The sequence below is a fragment of the Montipora capricornis genome, chromosome 14 (genome assembly GCF_036669925.1).
Source record: "Montipora capricornis isolate CH-2021 chromosome 14, ASM3666992v2, whole genome shotgun sequence".
In the NCBI taxonomy this organism is placed as follows: Eukaryota; Metazoa; Cnidaria; class Anthozoa; order Scleractinia; family Acroporidae; genus Montipora; species Montipora capricornis.
This window is the reverse complement of record NC_090896.1, coordinates 8,213,259-8,228,258: the sequence shown is the minus strand read 5'-3', so window position 1 is coordinate 8,228,258 and position 15,000 is coordinate 8,213,259. Positions and strand designations below refer to the sequence as shown.

General features: G+C 39.7%; 2 protein-coding genes across 5 annotated transcripts in view; one reads left to right on the top strand and one right to left on the bottom strand.

Moving 5' to 3' along the window:
- LOC138032168 (kelch-like protein diablo) overlaps nt 1-1,178 on the top strand; it is a 3,148-nt gene extending 1,970 nt beyond the window's left edge. Inside the window, exon 1 of the mRNA XM_068879772.1 lies at nt 1-1,178. This exon is cut by the window's left edge and continues 1,970 nt beyond it. The gene's annotated coding sequence lies outside the window, so the exon portion shown is untranslated.
- The window catches only part of LOC138032704 (ATP-dependent RNA helicase DDX54-like), a 54,044-nt gene that overhangs the window by 29,475 nt on the left and 9,569 nt on the right, over nt 1-15,000 (bottom strand). For all 4 annotated transcript variants that reach the window (XR_011128439.1, XM_068880405.1, XM_068880406.1 and 1 more), the window contains exons 10-18: nt 14,549-14,611; nt 12,924-12,982; nt 11,073-11,134; nt 8,986-9,022; nt 7,277-7,371; nt 6,614-6,671; nt 4,600-4,667; nt 3,635-3,719; nt 2,690-2,748 (exon numbers count right to left, since the gene is read on the bottom strand). Coding sequence is in view for 3 of the 4 variants with exons in the window: in XM_068880405.1 (XP_068736506.1) it covers nt 2,690-2,748; nt 3,635-3,719; nt 4,600-4,667; nt 6,614-6,671; nt 7,277-7,371; nt 8,986-9,022; nt 11,073-11,134; nt 12,924-12,982; nt 14,549-14,611 (586 nt within the window). In the remaining variant the exon portion in view is untranslated. The remainder of the gene's footprint in view (nt 1-2,689; nt 2,749-3,634; nt 3,720-4,599; nt 4,668-6,613; nt 6,672-7,276; nt 7,372-8,985; nt 9,023-11,072; nt 11,135-12,923; nt 12,983-14,548; nt 14,612-15,000) is intronic.

The window sequence follows — 15,000 nt, the reverse complement described above, 5'->3', positions numbered from 1 at the left end:
TATCACAAGCCTGTATGTTCGTCTTTGAAAACAAATTTGCTCGTGCTTACTGATTCCAAATTGCAGTCGAAATCTACAATAAGCGCCAACAGTGTTGAGGCACATCCCTCCTCTAAAGTCTTTCCATTCAAACCCCTCCCCCCCCCCAAACATCGTTGTTTTCTTATCGCCAACTCTTCCTTTTTCCGTTACCAACATTGAAGGGGGGAGGTGGGGAAAGAGGGGGGAGTGCAAGTGGAAAATGTAACGTCAAGGCCATTTTTCCCTAATTGTTGTCTTACTAGTTCAGTGTTAGACTTTGTTTGCTTCAGACTGCAAGGAAATTGGATCAATTGCAAAATACCCGTCCACTTTTGATTTACTTGATTGCACTCGCGTGATAAGACGGCCATGTTGGTGCCAAAACAATAGAAAAAATGTAGCTCAAGGTTTGCATAATAATGGCGTCAAATTCCCAAATGACTTTTTCGCTATTGTTCTTTACACCAACATGGCCGCCGATAAGTCAAGTGCAATCAAAGAATTGCCAAAATCGACTGCTCGAGCTGTGCCCTGATGCTACATTTGAATTTAAGGAGGTCGTAAGTTGCAATGTGATAACCGAATCGAGATCATGAGCAATAGTGATAAGAATCAGACGGAAATGTAATCATTTGATCGAGATCTTTGTTGACGGGGACCTTGTCCAGAACTTAAGACGGATAATTAAACACATTTAAGTGTTATAGCGCGGGTTTTAAACCCGTTAAAACCGGTTTCAAACCCGCGCTATAACCAGTTTGAATTCTAACGATTGCCCAATGGCGGAAGAGTGAAAGTGACGTTACATTGACGTCGCGCAGCATGAACATCGAAGAGGTCCGTGCACCGATTTCCTTTGGAAATCAAGGAAACCTCTACTGCCAAGCAGGATAGTCGACGAGCGATCAAATGTGAAAAACAAGAGTTCTGGTACGCTTTAGCACTGGCACTTCCGAGTACTGATGCTACGAAAACCACCGATCTGTGGAATGGGCCAGAATTATTGAGTGACTTTCGTAGTATGTAGCAATTAATTCGTAAAAAAGTTAAAGTGAGCCTGTTGCTAGCACTTGAATTCTGGAGATAAAGTAATAATATAATAAGAACGAAATTTTTGTGGGAATAAAGTGATACCGCCCTTTCTTGGTAAGAAAAAAGGAGAGACCCGGTCTGTGATTGGAGAACGAAACAACAGATGATACAACAGAAACAGTGCACCTCGCCCTGATAACAAAAGATCCTACAGGTCATGAGACCAATGAAAATAGCAGTCTAGAATAACTACAGGAATACTCTACTGGTAAAGCAAAAACGATTTTTTAGGGTGGAGAGGGTGGCAGCGGGAATGGAGCGCGGATTTCACGTTAGGAATAAGAAGTTTTTGTCGCAACGAATATCTACCTTTTTTTGTTGTAAAAATAACGAGACTGTTCTACCAGGGAAAGTGGAAGACTAACGCATACATACCTTTTCTGGTTGTAAAAATGAGATAACGAAACTGCCACCAGGGAAAGTGGAATAATCACCGAATTATCCCACATCAGTCCCCGATTAAATAGATAAAGGGGTTTAATTGCTAAAGAAACTGTGGTGCTGCGTCGATGGGGAAATGAAACACAAAAATGGGTTTATCAAGTGCGATGATATGGTAAATTGACCACCGTAAAGCCATTTGAAAGCTGGCGTTTCGGGCATTAGCCCTTCGCCAGAGCGAACTGGGTTTATTAGCGAGTATCAAAAATACCATAATACTCTTTGTTTGTCCCTGCAAAATTTTGCATAAGCATTGTTTTAATTTTCTCTTGGGACTTATAATGGTCCCAAGAGAAAATGGAAACAATGCTTATGCCAAATTTTGCCGAGACAAACAAAGATTTGCTACTGGCTAATTAATCACAGCGGAGCATCCTGCTTACAAGGTGAAGCGTAACCAGTCGACCTCATCGCCTGATGAACACTAGCAGTAAGCAGTCGAAACGTCGCGATCTACACCACAAGTGACCACATCGTGAGACAAACGAGAATACTTTATTATTAATTTGGTTGATATGGTAAACTGAACCACCTTAAAGAAATTTGAACGCTGACGTTACGAGCGTTAGCCCTTCATCAGAGCGACATTCTTCGTATTCGCCAAGTTAGATTCAGAAGTTCCTGAACTACGTCTAAGATGCATTGTATTTGGTTGCAATAATGCAAAAGACCAAAAAAACGAAATTTCTATCCCTAAGATTCCTTGCGTTCCTGTATTGACGTCACTGACCTGCTATTCCCAGTCTCCTTACTGGCGCGGTAATGTACCCCACCGGAAGTGAAAATTTCGATTTTTAAAAAGGCTGAAAGGTACAGGATGAAAACCGGTATGGAAATTTTTTGGTTGTTTTTATCCCAGAAAACCATAATGTTTCGATTGGGTAAATAAAGATAATCTCTAATACACACCCGTGACGTTAAATTTAGACACGGAGAGAAACAGAAAGTGAACATTTCGCATGCTAGGACAGTAGACCCCGGCCAGATTGCAACACTAATCGCTTCTAAAAGAGAAAAGCTACATAGCACTGTAAAAGAGGTAGTGACAAGACAAGTTTAAAAGGAAAAACATTACTTCCGGTTGCCGTTTGTGGCTGAAAAAACGTCTCGTCGCTTGTGCTTAATTTTTACTCACCTCGTCGCTTCCCACAAGCGAGTATGCAGTCCCACTTCGCCCAGCTCGGGCAACCCGACCTGGAGAAAAAAAAAATAGACCCAAGGAAATTAATAGGGCTTTCTTTTAACACTCAACAAGGAAGTTAACTGTGATGCTGCGTCGTCGGTGGGGAATGAAACACGAAAAGTTGGTTTTATCAAACGAGTTGATAGAGCAGTTTTCAAATGACTGACGAAAGTAATTACCCGATTGCTACGCTTAGTGATTGGTTTAAAAATCTCGCGCCATTTTATCAACCAATGAGAAGGAAAATCAAAACCAATCGCGACTTGCACGTGCAATTTTTCCCGCGCTTTGAGCAAGTTACACGGAATTGCGACAAATTTGGACGGCTTCATTCCGCGGTTTGCAGCTGCTCTGATTGGCCGAAATAATTACTTTGGTATTTCTTTTACGACACCGCTCTAAAGGTAAATTGTAAAGTCTGCTACGAGCCTAGAAGGCTTATCCCGGGTTTCTGTAGCATGAAGCGACTTGGAGGGTCACAGGGTCACCCAGCATTAAATTCGCCAGTATCCATTTATACACTTGGGTGAAGAGAGGCACCGTGAGAGTAAAGTATCTTGCCCAAGAACACAACACAATGTCCCCGGCCAGGACCCAAATCCGGACCACTCGGTCCGGAGTCGAGCGCACTAACCATGAGGCCACCGCGCCTCCCCTAAATTAACCATCGTAAAAAAGATTTTTGAGGTGATGTTTCTAGCGTTAGCCCTTCGTCTGAGCGAACTGAGGAGCGGTGGCTTGCTAGAGGTTTATATGGGAGATGGAGGAGCTTTGCCATTAGTGGAACTATGGAAAAGAACTACGAGACAAGTCGCAAAAGAAACTGACAAGTAGCAGACCGCTTTAAGGAAATGCGATTTGTCTATAATTTAACTATTTAAGTCTTGCTATACTTACCTACGCGATGGATGAAAAGCTTTGGTTTGCCTGGAAAGTTATAGTTGATCACGTTGTCCAACATGGGAATATCGATACCTCGAGCCTACCGACAAACACACCTGAACTTAGCCGACAAAGGCTAGAACAACTCAACACTCACTAGGAACTTACTACACGTGAAAGAGTCTGATAGGAATAATAGAATACTCATTAGAACGAGTATCCAAACAGGTCCTCCTATCATATTGTACGTAAAACTTAGGTTTCCGGACAACAAACCAGGCTCCAAATACAGTGTGTCTTGAAGAGATCAGACCCCAACCCTTGAAACGCCGTTCCTTAATCTAGGCGAGAAATGTGCAAGTATTGCAACAGCCTACAGAGTTCATCAACAAGTTTCCTTGGCTTGAACCTGACGTCATTGGTAGCCATTTTGGAGTACTGGACAATACCGAAAAAGTCTCTAAGGAATTTGGCTCTATCATTATGCAAAATGCGAGCCACATTGTGTTTTTGTTTTGAGCACCAATTATTAAACACGGCTGTCTAATCACGTGAGTGCAAACCAAGAATTGGGACACGCACGGGGCTAATGGTTTATTGCTTATATTTACGAACATAGAAAATTTTCGCCAAATGCTGATCCTCTTACAAACGCAGCAGTTTTCCTCAAATCATTAAACAACTCTAGGTTTTGGTCCGACCAGAAATGAGACCACGGAAATGCGATGCTCGGCCCACGAAGTCAACCCGTCGGCGGTCGGTGGTCGGTGGTCGACGGCCGACGGTTGGCGAACGTCAACTAGGAAGCTCTTTAAGCAGCAGGCGCCCTCTTACCCCATCGGAACAAAAACAATAGCAATTTGCCGTGAGCTTTAAGCAAGAGAGGAGTTTTACAGCAGTCCCTAGCTGTTTTTAAAGATTCGAGGATAAGTTCTGCGTTGCGAGTTAACGCGAAGAAAAAAGGTTTTGAGATTACATACAGCCACGTCTGTGACAACCATAACATCAGTTTTCTTGTGTTGGAATTTGCCAATGTTTATCTTCCTCGCTGAAATGAATGGAAATCATCAATTGCCTCCGTCCATGTTTCAGTACCTCACGCCTGGCGGACATTCTCCGATTTAGCACAACAGCCGTTAAGCCGGCCAAAGTTTCAAACAAATGTGTGAAAGTGGGGAGTTCAAGAGGCAACGACAACGCCGCAAAACAAGATTCTTATTGGTTTAAAAAGGAAAAAATACTAGCGCTGCACGTGCAGCACTGATTTCCGTGCATTTGTATGCCGTAATTCACAAACAACAAACGACGACGGCTTCGACGACGGCTACGCAACAAAACAATAATATCATTGGGTAAAAGAGCATAAATAATCGTGCTGCACGTACTGCACGGATTTTAGCAAGTAGGTTTGCGGTCCTCTGCATAACGACGACGTGAAATCACCAAATTTGAGGTTTTTGACGACAACGTACAAGCATGCAACAGAGAATCTTTATTTATTCCTTTTCACTGTGAAACCGCTTGTACCACTTTATTTTTAGGATACAATGTAATTTGCCCAAATCGTTGGACGTGAACGAGACCAAGTAATCGCGAGAGTTCTATTTTGAGGTGACGTTTTCGTCCACCGTCGCCGTCGTAGATCTTAAGGTCCCTAACGTGATATCATCAACGTGAGCAAACAGTTCTGTACAACAGTTAATCGTTCTTTTTCTACCTTTACTTTAAAACCATTCGCACCCATCCAGTTGCCGGACAGTTCGCCCGTATTGTACAACGTGAAAAGGATTGACTCCTGGGGGTTCCCCATTGACGAGTAAAATCGTCTGGCGTTAGACAGACTAAAATACTAAGTCTGGCCGGTTTTGGCCGGTTCAGGCCGGTTCAGGCGTCAAAGAGTTTTAATTAATGGCGACATAGTTTTTCAGTGAGCGATTAAGTGGTACTATGGTCAAAGAATCAAATCTTTTTTTCCTTTGGATTTGAAAACTATGTTAACTAAACTCTAAGTGAGCCAAGTTTTAAGCCTTAATTTCAAAAAGACACCTCTTTATTTTAACTGGAATTTTCCTATTTAACGGCCGCCATTACTAACTTTAAAATCTTGAGAGAGCTGGATCGAGGAGAAAATGACGTCAAAGACTCACTAGTTTAAGAATGCGATGCGTTTGTACGCGGCTGAATTAATATGCAGCACGGGAGTTTCGGGCTTTCAGATTTTTTGCAGACGTGTTTTGCATACGTAATAAACTGCGTTTACACGCTGAAATAGCCCTTTTCACGGTTAGTTTTTCTCATTTGCATTACAATACAATCTAGCATGTATGTGAGGCAATTTCGAGCTATTTTGTAGTTTTAACCCGAAATGGGCCCTTTGCAGGTTAGTGATCACATAGTACAAAAACCGCCATACTGGGACGCAAATTGCCCACTGGGAGGGACATCTAAAACAAAGAAAATTTAAATTATCTTGATTTGTTTAAGATGTCCCAGTGCGCAATTTGCGTTCCAGTATGGCGGTTTTTGTACCATGTGATCACTAACCTGCAAAGGACCTATTGCCTGACATCCACGTTAGATTACATTGTAATGCGAATGAGAAAAACTAACCGTGAAAAAGGCTATTTTAAGCTATTGAGTGAATGACGTCACTTTGCCCTGGCTACAACCCTCTGAGGTCCAATCGGTCAGTTTTGAACGTGAGTAATGGTGGACTGTGAAATCAAAAACTTACACTCAAAGTAAACAGCCTTTGGATAAAAATCAAAGCTCAAAATTTTGCCAGGAAGGTGTTCACAATCTGAAGAATTTTTTTTTTTAATCATAGTACCACTGTAAGATAGAGCTAAGTCAAATTTTCAAGTGATGAAATAAAATGACAATGACATGACATTTTCAACAGATGCACGGCAACATGGGAAGATAAAAATGAAGGGAGTTAAGGAACACCTTAAACACAAAACAAAGCATCCTAGCTCACGGGCCTCGACTAACCTGCCTGATCCAATGTACTGTAGACAAAGGAGCTTTGAATTCCAGCCAAGTCGAGCAACTGTAAAAACAATTAATAAGTAGTCAAAACAGCACCGTGTGAGGAATTTTATCACAAGAATGCCTCCTATCTGAAGTCCATTTTTTTTACCAGCAAATCTTCCCTTTTTTTACAAATCTTCCAACTGAATTGTATCTATAACTTTATAAACGAAAAAGAGAAAGTAAAAACCTGTAATTTTAAAAAGTAAAATTTAAAGCTGAAACCCATTGAGTCTTTTCATGGGGCGTTCCCTTTTTGAGCAACATGTTGTCCCGCATTCGATTGACCGTATTCCGGAATAGTAATACATGGAATAGAAGTTAGAAATCCTTCGTTTTCACGGAGATTCACAAATTGTCAAACACCTGCTAAAATACTATTTTAAACATATCTTCACTATCTTTGTTGCTTCAAAACGCCAGACGTACCGTTTTAAATCATCATTCCATGAACGTATTCTTACTCCGGAATAGGGTCAATCGAACGCACCGAAAATCTTCTCAAAAAGTTACGACATGGAGCGTAATTCAGCCTCCATCACACAACCACATGTCCGTGTCGTGCTCCCTAATGAAATCTGATGTTTTTTATTCATGAAAACGTAAAGCAAAGCTAACTCACACCTCTTTCAGATATTCCACATGGTGCTTTGTTGCTGTGAAAATGAGAGTCTGTTGTGGAGGTTTAATCAAGTTTTGGAGAATGTGCAATAACGCGGCTGAAACAAGAAGAAAGCTTAAGTTAATTACATTGTAAAGGACTCGCCAAACGCTCGCAACATTTCAACGCAACATTGTTGCACGATGTTGCGCCGGCATGTGTTGAATGGACTGGCCAAACGCACGCAACATATCGCAACAGGGTGGCTAAACGTACGCAACATGTTGTGCATAACAATGTTGCAAGATGTTGCGTTGAGATGTTGCGAGCGTTTGGCCAGACCTTAAGATTCATTCCGCACACAAAACATTTCTAAAAAAAAAGGCAAAAGTGTCCGATATTTAACAACTATTCACCGAAGTGGAGATGGCTAGCCACCAACACTGAGGTGAATAGTTGTTTTAGGATAAACTTAAACTGTGAGATAATATAGCACAAAAAGGTGATTTTAACTAATTTATTCCTGCAAAGATGCAATGTTGTTCCCCCACGAGTTGCTCGGAGCTGAATAGCAAAGGTATTGGGAGTTTGAGTAGCCAATCATAGCACGCTTTCAACGCTATACACTTTTCACCCGGACTTCAGTTAATAAGCAGGTTGAAAACTTTTTATGCGAACAAAAGTGACTTTTACAAAAAAAGTATCATGCATGCAACCCACTACAGTACTTGCGCGATCCACTTATTTTCGAGTTAATAAGAAGGTCTCAGTTGTTCAAACGATGGATAGCGCTATCCGCCGGATAAATCACTATCCAGTGGATAAGTCATAGCGAAATCAATAGATCTTATTGAAGTTGAGCCTGCAGGCACATTTTCTTTTTGTTTAAAACTACATGCAAAAGAGGCTTAAAGGTCAATTCGATACGAAATAACCCCTTATCCTCGTTTATGTGGCAAAACCGCTGATAACTCCGATAAGGGATATTGCGCTATCCAATGAATAGTGATTTATTCGGTGGATAGCGCTGTCCACCTTTTGAACAACCGGGGGCCAGGCTGTAAACGTTTTATTGGGACAGGACACTTTGTGACGCTTACAAAAAAATTTCAGCAAGTGCCCCATTACGTTACTTGTAAAATTAATTACTTATTCATCAAAGTTATGACCAATCAGCATTAGTATTATTTCAGTAACATGCACTCCTCTGTAAACCCCAATCAGCGACTTTCATATAACCCGCAATGCATTTTGTTCCTCCACGAATTTTGCATAAACTATTGTTTTCAAATGCACTCGGGAATAGTTGACAATAGCTTTTGCAAAATTTATGGAGAAAACAAAATGCATTGCGGGTTAACTAGGATTTATGAATTATTAAACAGTAGAATGAACTTTTATTACAAACTCCTGCTCAGCTAATTAGTATTCATTAACTTTTGATACAGATGATATCACTACTGTATTCAATTAATTTTATTGTTTTATTTCACAAGTGCAATAAAATGGGCGTTTATAATGGCTCGCCTTCGGGTCGCCATTGTAAACATTCATACAGATCTCCCACTCATATTTTATCTACTATTTACAATCCTACACATAAATGCAATACGAAATACAAAACGATCAGTGCACACTTCTAGGAATATTTTAGTGTACTTCCAAAGTCAATATTCCAATAGGTGTCATGTAAATCAGTGAAAACTGTTTTCAACTTCCTTTAATACTGTACCTGGTTTGTCATCTGATCTCAAGGAAAAGAAGGCCAGCTTAGAAATTAAAGAGAAAGAAAGCAAAATCAGTCAAGGAGATTCCAAAGAAACGGCACTGAAACAACAATGTTTAGGTCCTATTCTACTGGTAATAACCACCATGACCTTTAATAACAGGTTTACACAAAAGGGCTCAATTTTCCCATCAGCTCACTTTCGCAAACGTTTTCAACTCATTCACATGAAGAATGGATAAGTTGTTGTGAAAAGGGCACAGAGGTGACGTCACAAAACAACCTCTAGATGACTGAGACACGTGATCCTCGCACGTTGCTGGACAATTTAAGCAACTGTCGCTTTTTATAGACTCCAAAGCGATTCAAACCCTTTGCGATGCCAGTGCAGCTGAGCTATGAAGCCACAGAAACTAAACTGATTAGAGTGTAATGTGAAGTGCTAGTTTTTTTTCCCGATATGAACCATGTGAGAGTTAGCCCTACAAATGGAAATGGGCCCACACAACGACAGAGAAAAACTCTGACCAGGGTGGGAATTGAACCGGGTTAGATCACCTCTGCTCTACCGACTGAGCTACAAGGTCAGACGGGAGCAGGCCGTTGGAACTTAAGATGTTAAAGTCACGGCAATGAACATGTACAAGTACAATGAAGGGTTACGTTTTTACAAACGATGGCCGTGTAGCACTTATATTTCAACAGACTTAACTGATTAGAGTGTAATGTGTTCTAAGTGCTAGTTTTTTAGCCCATATGCAGAAGCCACACAGTTGGGAGCAGGTCAATTTGTTGGGCTCATTTGTTCCTGTGAAGGACTTCATGAATGAAATGAAAATGAAATGAATGAAATGAGCCCAACAAATTGACCTGCTGCCAACTGAGTGACTTCATAGCTCAGTTGGTAGAGCAATGCACTGGCATCACAGAGGTCATTGGTTCGAATCCTGTTGGAGCCACCTGAATTTTTCAGGTGACTATAAAAGGCGACTATTTGCATTTGAAAGTTGTCCAGCAGCTTGTCTCAGTCATCTATAACCAGCACTTTAAATATAAATTCATTTCATTTCATTTTATTTCATTTCATTTCATTTCATTGAAACAACTTCTCGTAGCTCTGCAAAGTGGTCAGCCATTGTGTTCAGCAAAGGACAGCTTGTGATGTACCTATCTGTTTTTCTGTGCCATTTGGTTAGCAACATTGCTTTGCTCAACATTATGACATTAAACTTTGCTCTAAAACACTCAACAAATTCACAAACAAACTGTTTTAAAAAAATTATCAGAATCCATGATTGTAAGTAAAAGTGGGTATTCAATTGCCATTAAAGACTAGAAAAGGTTCGCTGCCACGGGAGTTTGCTGGATGAATAACTTGGCTTATAGAAGACTTTGATGGGTAACAACTCTGACTTGAAAACCTCTTGGAAACAATCATCAGAATGATTCTTTCAAACCAAAGACTAACAATAATTACAGGTGTATTAACAAACTGAATGTGGTTCAACATTTTCTGTATTATTATCAACAACAATATTCGTCACAACAGTGATCAAACCACGTTCGACTTGTTTTTTCCACAATATTCAACACCACAGAAAATGTTAATTTCAGAGTGTGACCAAGATCGGGCAGGCATTGTCTAGAACTTTTTCACAATCTGATTGGTTTATTTCCCAAAATAAGCATTCCTGATTGGCTATTATGATTGCGTGACACATTGAAGCCAGCATGACACGATCACCGTTGTCTAGACTCTTATCAACAAGGCAAAATAACCAATAAGCTTTCTAGATTACACGCAATCGTAGTAAAAAGTTCATTTTGACAATGACAACGCTCGATTTCTGTAGTCAAACGAGCAGTCAAATTCAAATTATATTATTGAAACCCTTACAGGGAAGTTGGTATTGACATAATTACAGGAAGACAGCTGCTAAAGCATGCTCCTGACTTCAACCAAGCAGGGAATTTAAACAATCTTACTATATCAAATGCCACAGTACTCCAAACTATGACAGTGCAAAGTACAAAATAATAATAATTGTTATAATTATTATAATTATTATCATAAATATTATAAAGTTGCTAACCTTCAGTTGCTCACTCAGTTTCGAGTCTACATCCAGTCTCATCAGCACTGGATCGGTGAGGCCTACAATGTTAACACACCACATTTTGAAGGAGTGTCAAGTATTTATGAGTCAATGAGTCAATGATTCAATGAGTCATGAGTCAATGAGTCAATGAGTCAACAAGTTAGTGCAGTTAATTAAACCATAAAATGAAAGCTAAAATTTCAGAGAGTGCTTAGGCCTAATCACTGAAACGAGGGCTTAGGCTTAATCAACAAATTATTGCTATATTGACTGTGAGTCCATTGACTCATGACTCATGACTCATTGACTCATTTGACTCATAAAACATGTGTTCTCATTTTGAAGTCTGTATAATTATGCTGTGAACATGTTGCCAAACATAACATACACAAACATAGTACAATCATGTTGCTGAGACAAAGAGGATAATATATGGCAGACGATTTACTCCAGTAGGGATCTTCATGTTTGGGGAATAGTTCTGATGCTAATAATAATTTTAATAATAATAGAACTTTGTTTTCACACAATAATGTTTAAACTTAAGCTGAATAGCTTGTGGGGTGGTGCACAAATGAAATCAAGTCAAATTAATCCATGGAGCGGTTTTCAATTGAGCGTGGAAAGTAATTAGCAAATTGCTTTGGTTTTGCATTACCTCACTCAGTGACTGGTTCAAAGTTCTCTTGCTAATTTTTCAACCAATCAGAAGTGAAACCAAAACCAATCACAGCTTGCTCGTGCACATTTTCCCGTGCTTTGTGTCGGCTACGTGTAATTACTTTGAGTTTTGATTAGTTTACTGAATCGGTTGATTGGCCAAAGTAATTTCTTTGGTTTTCATTTTACAACACTCGATTGAAACTTGCTCTATCGAATCACATTGTATCTTGACGAGAGGGGAAAATCAGAGTACCCAGAGAAAAACCTCTTGGAGCAGAGAAGAGAACCAACAAATTCAACCCCCATTATGATGCCAGATCTGGGAATTGAACTCTGGCCACATTGGTGGGAGGCGAGTGTCCTCACCACTGCACCATCCCCACTAAGGGGAAGGGAGTTATTTTTGTAGAGCCTGCAAAATTAAAGTCCATATGATATTAATTATTACAATCATCCTGGTGACATAAATTTATTGCTCATTTCTGATTCCCAGAGGGAAGGGGTTAATTTTGTATTAGGCTTACAGTACAATGTCCACATGTAACACATTTAAAGTCTTTTTTGTGCAGGGACAAAGGGGGCACAAATAGAGGGCATGTTACTGGGATAAAATCAATGCAGTAACACGTTGCTGGGACAACATTCCTCTAACAGGACGCCTCTTTGTTTATGGAATTCTTACAGCCCCAATTGTTTCAAGGCCAGATATTAATTTACCCAGTGGAGAGGTCACTATCCAGAGTACAAAACTATAGCTTCTCATTAAATGTTAGCAATTAAAGGTTTTCGCATACACCTTTACTTCTATGTGCCATTTAAGTGTTCACAGTCTCAATTATGTGAGCAAAATACAGAAATCTTTGCACAGATTGAAACTGTTGGATAGTGACTTATCCACCCAATACTGTTACAGCAAGGGTGGCACAGTTGGTTAGTGTGTGGCCCTGGTGCAAGAGGTCCCGAGTTCGATCCCCGGATCTCACATCCTTGTTTCGACTTCTTTCCTTTCAGTGTATGTTTAGGAGAGGGAAGTGAATTTTGTCCCCACGAGAAGATGCAAAGGTGGAGTGGAAACAAGGGACATGTTGCCAGGACGCGATACAACAAAACTGGCTTTGGACAGTAAAAGAACCTTATGTCCCTTTTTTACTCTACAACTTCTTAACAAATAGAGTTAATTACCTGCTTTCGTGAAGTCAACTAACAACTTTGGAAGAGTAGCAGAAAACAATAGAGTTTGTCTACAGAAGAAAAGGAAGATTACGATCCACATAATTATACAAGTCATGTTAATGTATGTGTGACTAAATTACCAAAAGATGTCTAGTTTCAATGAGCAATCAATGAATAGGCCATTTCCGAGTTCAAGCCTGCCTCATCTTCAAAGCGAGCCTAAGTGCGAAGTTTTTGTTATGAAAATTAGTTTTCATTCATATGTAAAGTAGAACTAATTACCATTACAAAAACTTCGCACTTGGACTCGCTTTGAAAAGGAGAAAGACATGAACTCGGAAATGGCCTATTGTGTTCTTTGTGTTCAACAAACATTGAACTTAACTTTCACTTTTTTTGCACTAGTACATTAATTTAAAATTGTACCACTTCAAACTATTTCGTACCAGTTCAAAGACAAATTGTTCCTAAGTCAAAATTGAACGACAACATCAGTTCTACAACATTTATTCTGTAAACAAAATGTTACCAAAAATATTTAAAATAAGTTTATCTGTAACCCATACATAACCATAATTTTGATAGGCAAACTCATTGTTTTGAGCATGCACTGGTTACTTGACCAAATCCTCACGTGATACTTCATGTTGTGTGAGCTCACTTAACAACAGCAGAATTACAGTACAGCATGCCGAAACCACTGGTCACGACATACACCCAAATTATTATGCAAGCATATTGGAAACAGGCGTAAAAACCAAGAACAAAAGGCTTTTTCTAGAGTCATTGCATTCGTTCCTCGACAAAAACTTTGTCAACAAAAGAACACCATTCCCCAGAGTTAACGCGGCACTCAGAACACCTGTCAGATTGTTTCCGGACTGTCAGATTGTTTCCGGACTCTAAATTTTTCGTTTATTACACAAGTTTGACCGTCAAAGTTGTGTATTACACAACTTTGACCGTCAAAGTTGTTTAATACACAACTATGACGGTCAAAGTTGTGTAATAAACGAAAAATTTGGAGTCCGGAAACAAACTGACAGTCCGGAAACAATCTGACAGGTGTTTCAGGTTTCCTCCCTTAGGAGCAACGAACAATGACATCATTTTTCTATAGATTTGCATGCTGTAACTTGCTAGTATATTTTCTCTGAACAAGGTCGCAGAAGGCGGCCGAAAATTTAGTCTTTTAATGTTTTTTAGATCTGTTTTAACCCCCTTTTTTTTAAATCACGAACACAGATTGCTCTACAGTTTTATCTAGAATTACAGTTACTGTAATGTAAAGGTACATGTAGCACAGGACACAGCAAGCTCAATTCACAGTCAGCACACATAATTATCGTGCGGTATGCGGTTTGAAGAGTCCACAACCTTGAACAGCGGTTGAATCAAAAGAAAGTGAGTTTCGACCCATGACAGAGGTATCTTTTCCCACACTCGTCAGCCCAGTAAACACAAAAAAAAGAGACTGCCGCTAGCAGGGAACCAAGGAGAGAAAATAAAAAGGAATGGAATGCTGTGAGTTAGCAAAATTAATTGAACTTAAAACAGAATTTAAGAAAGCCAAATTATCTCGTGAAATGACAGATAAAAGAGGTTCAGGTTCAGTATTGGCATGTAATACGTACCTGGAGTCAGGAATGCGATTGATGATTTCATGAAGCTGCTGAGCAAATCCCATCTCAAAGAGTCTAATATACAGCCAAAAATAATAATTATGCAAAATCAAACAAAAAAGTCACAATATTTCTTCAGCCTATTACAGCCCCCAAATAACAAAACTGGTTCCTTCATATGACTGTTTTAGTGCACAACGTATTTGAACCAGTTTTTGTTGATAGATGGTTGGAAAAAAGTTGTTACAGTAGTAACTTGCCTTAAGTCCATAAAAACACATTTTGGCAAATCCGTTTGCTATAGATTTACTTGAAATCATTCCAAAAACAATCCAAATCTGATTAAAGTATTTAAAGGTGAAATGGCAAATCCTGGCATCTATGACTGATCCTGAGGTCCAGAATCCAAAATGTCTACAACTACGCAAAACCACGTACAGCACCTATAAAAATGATTATTATGT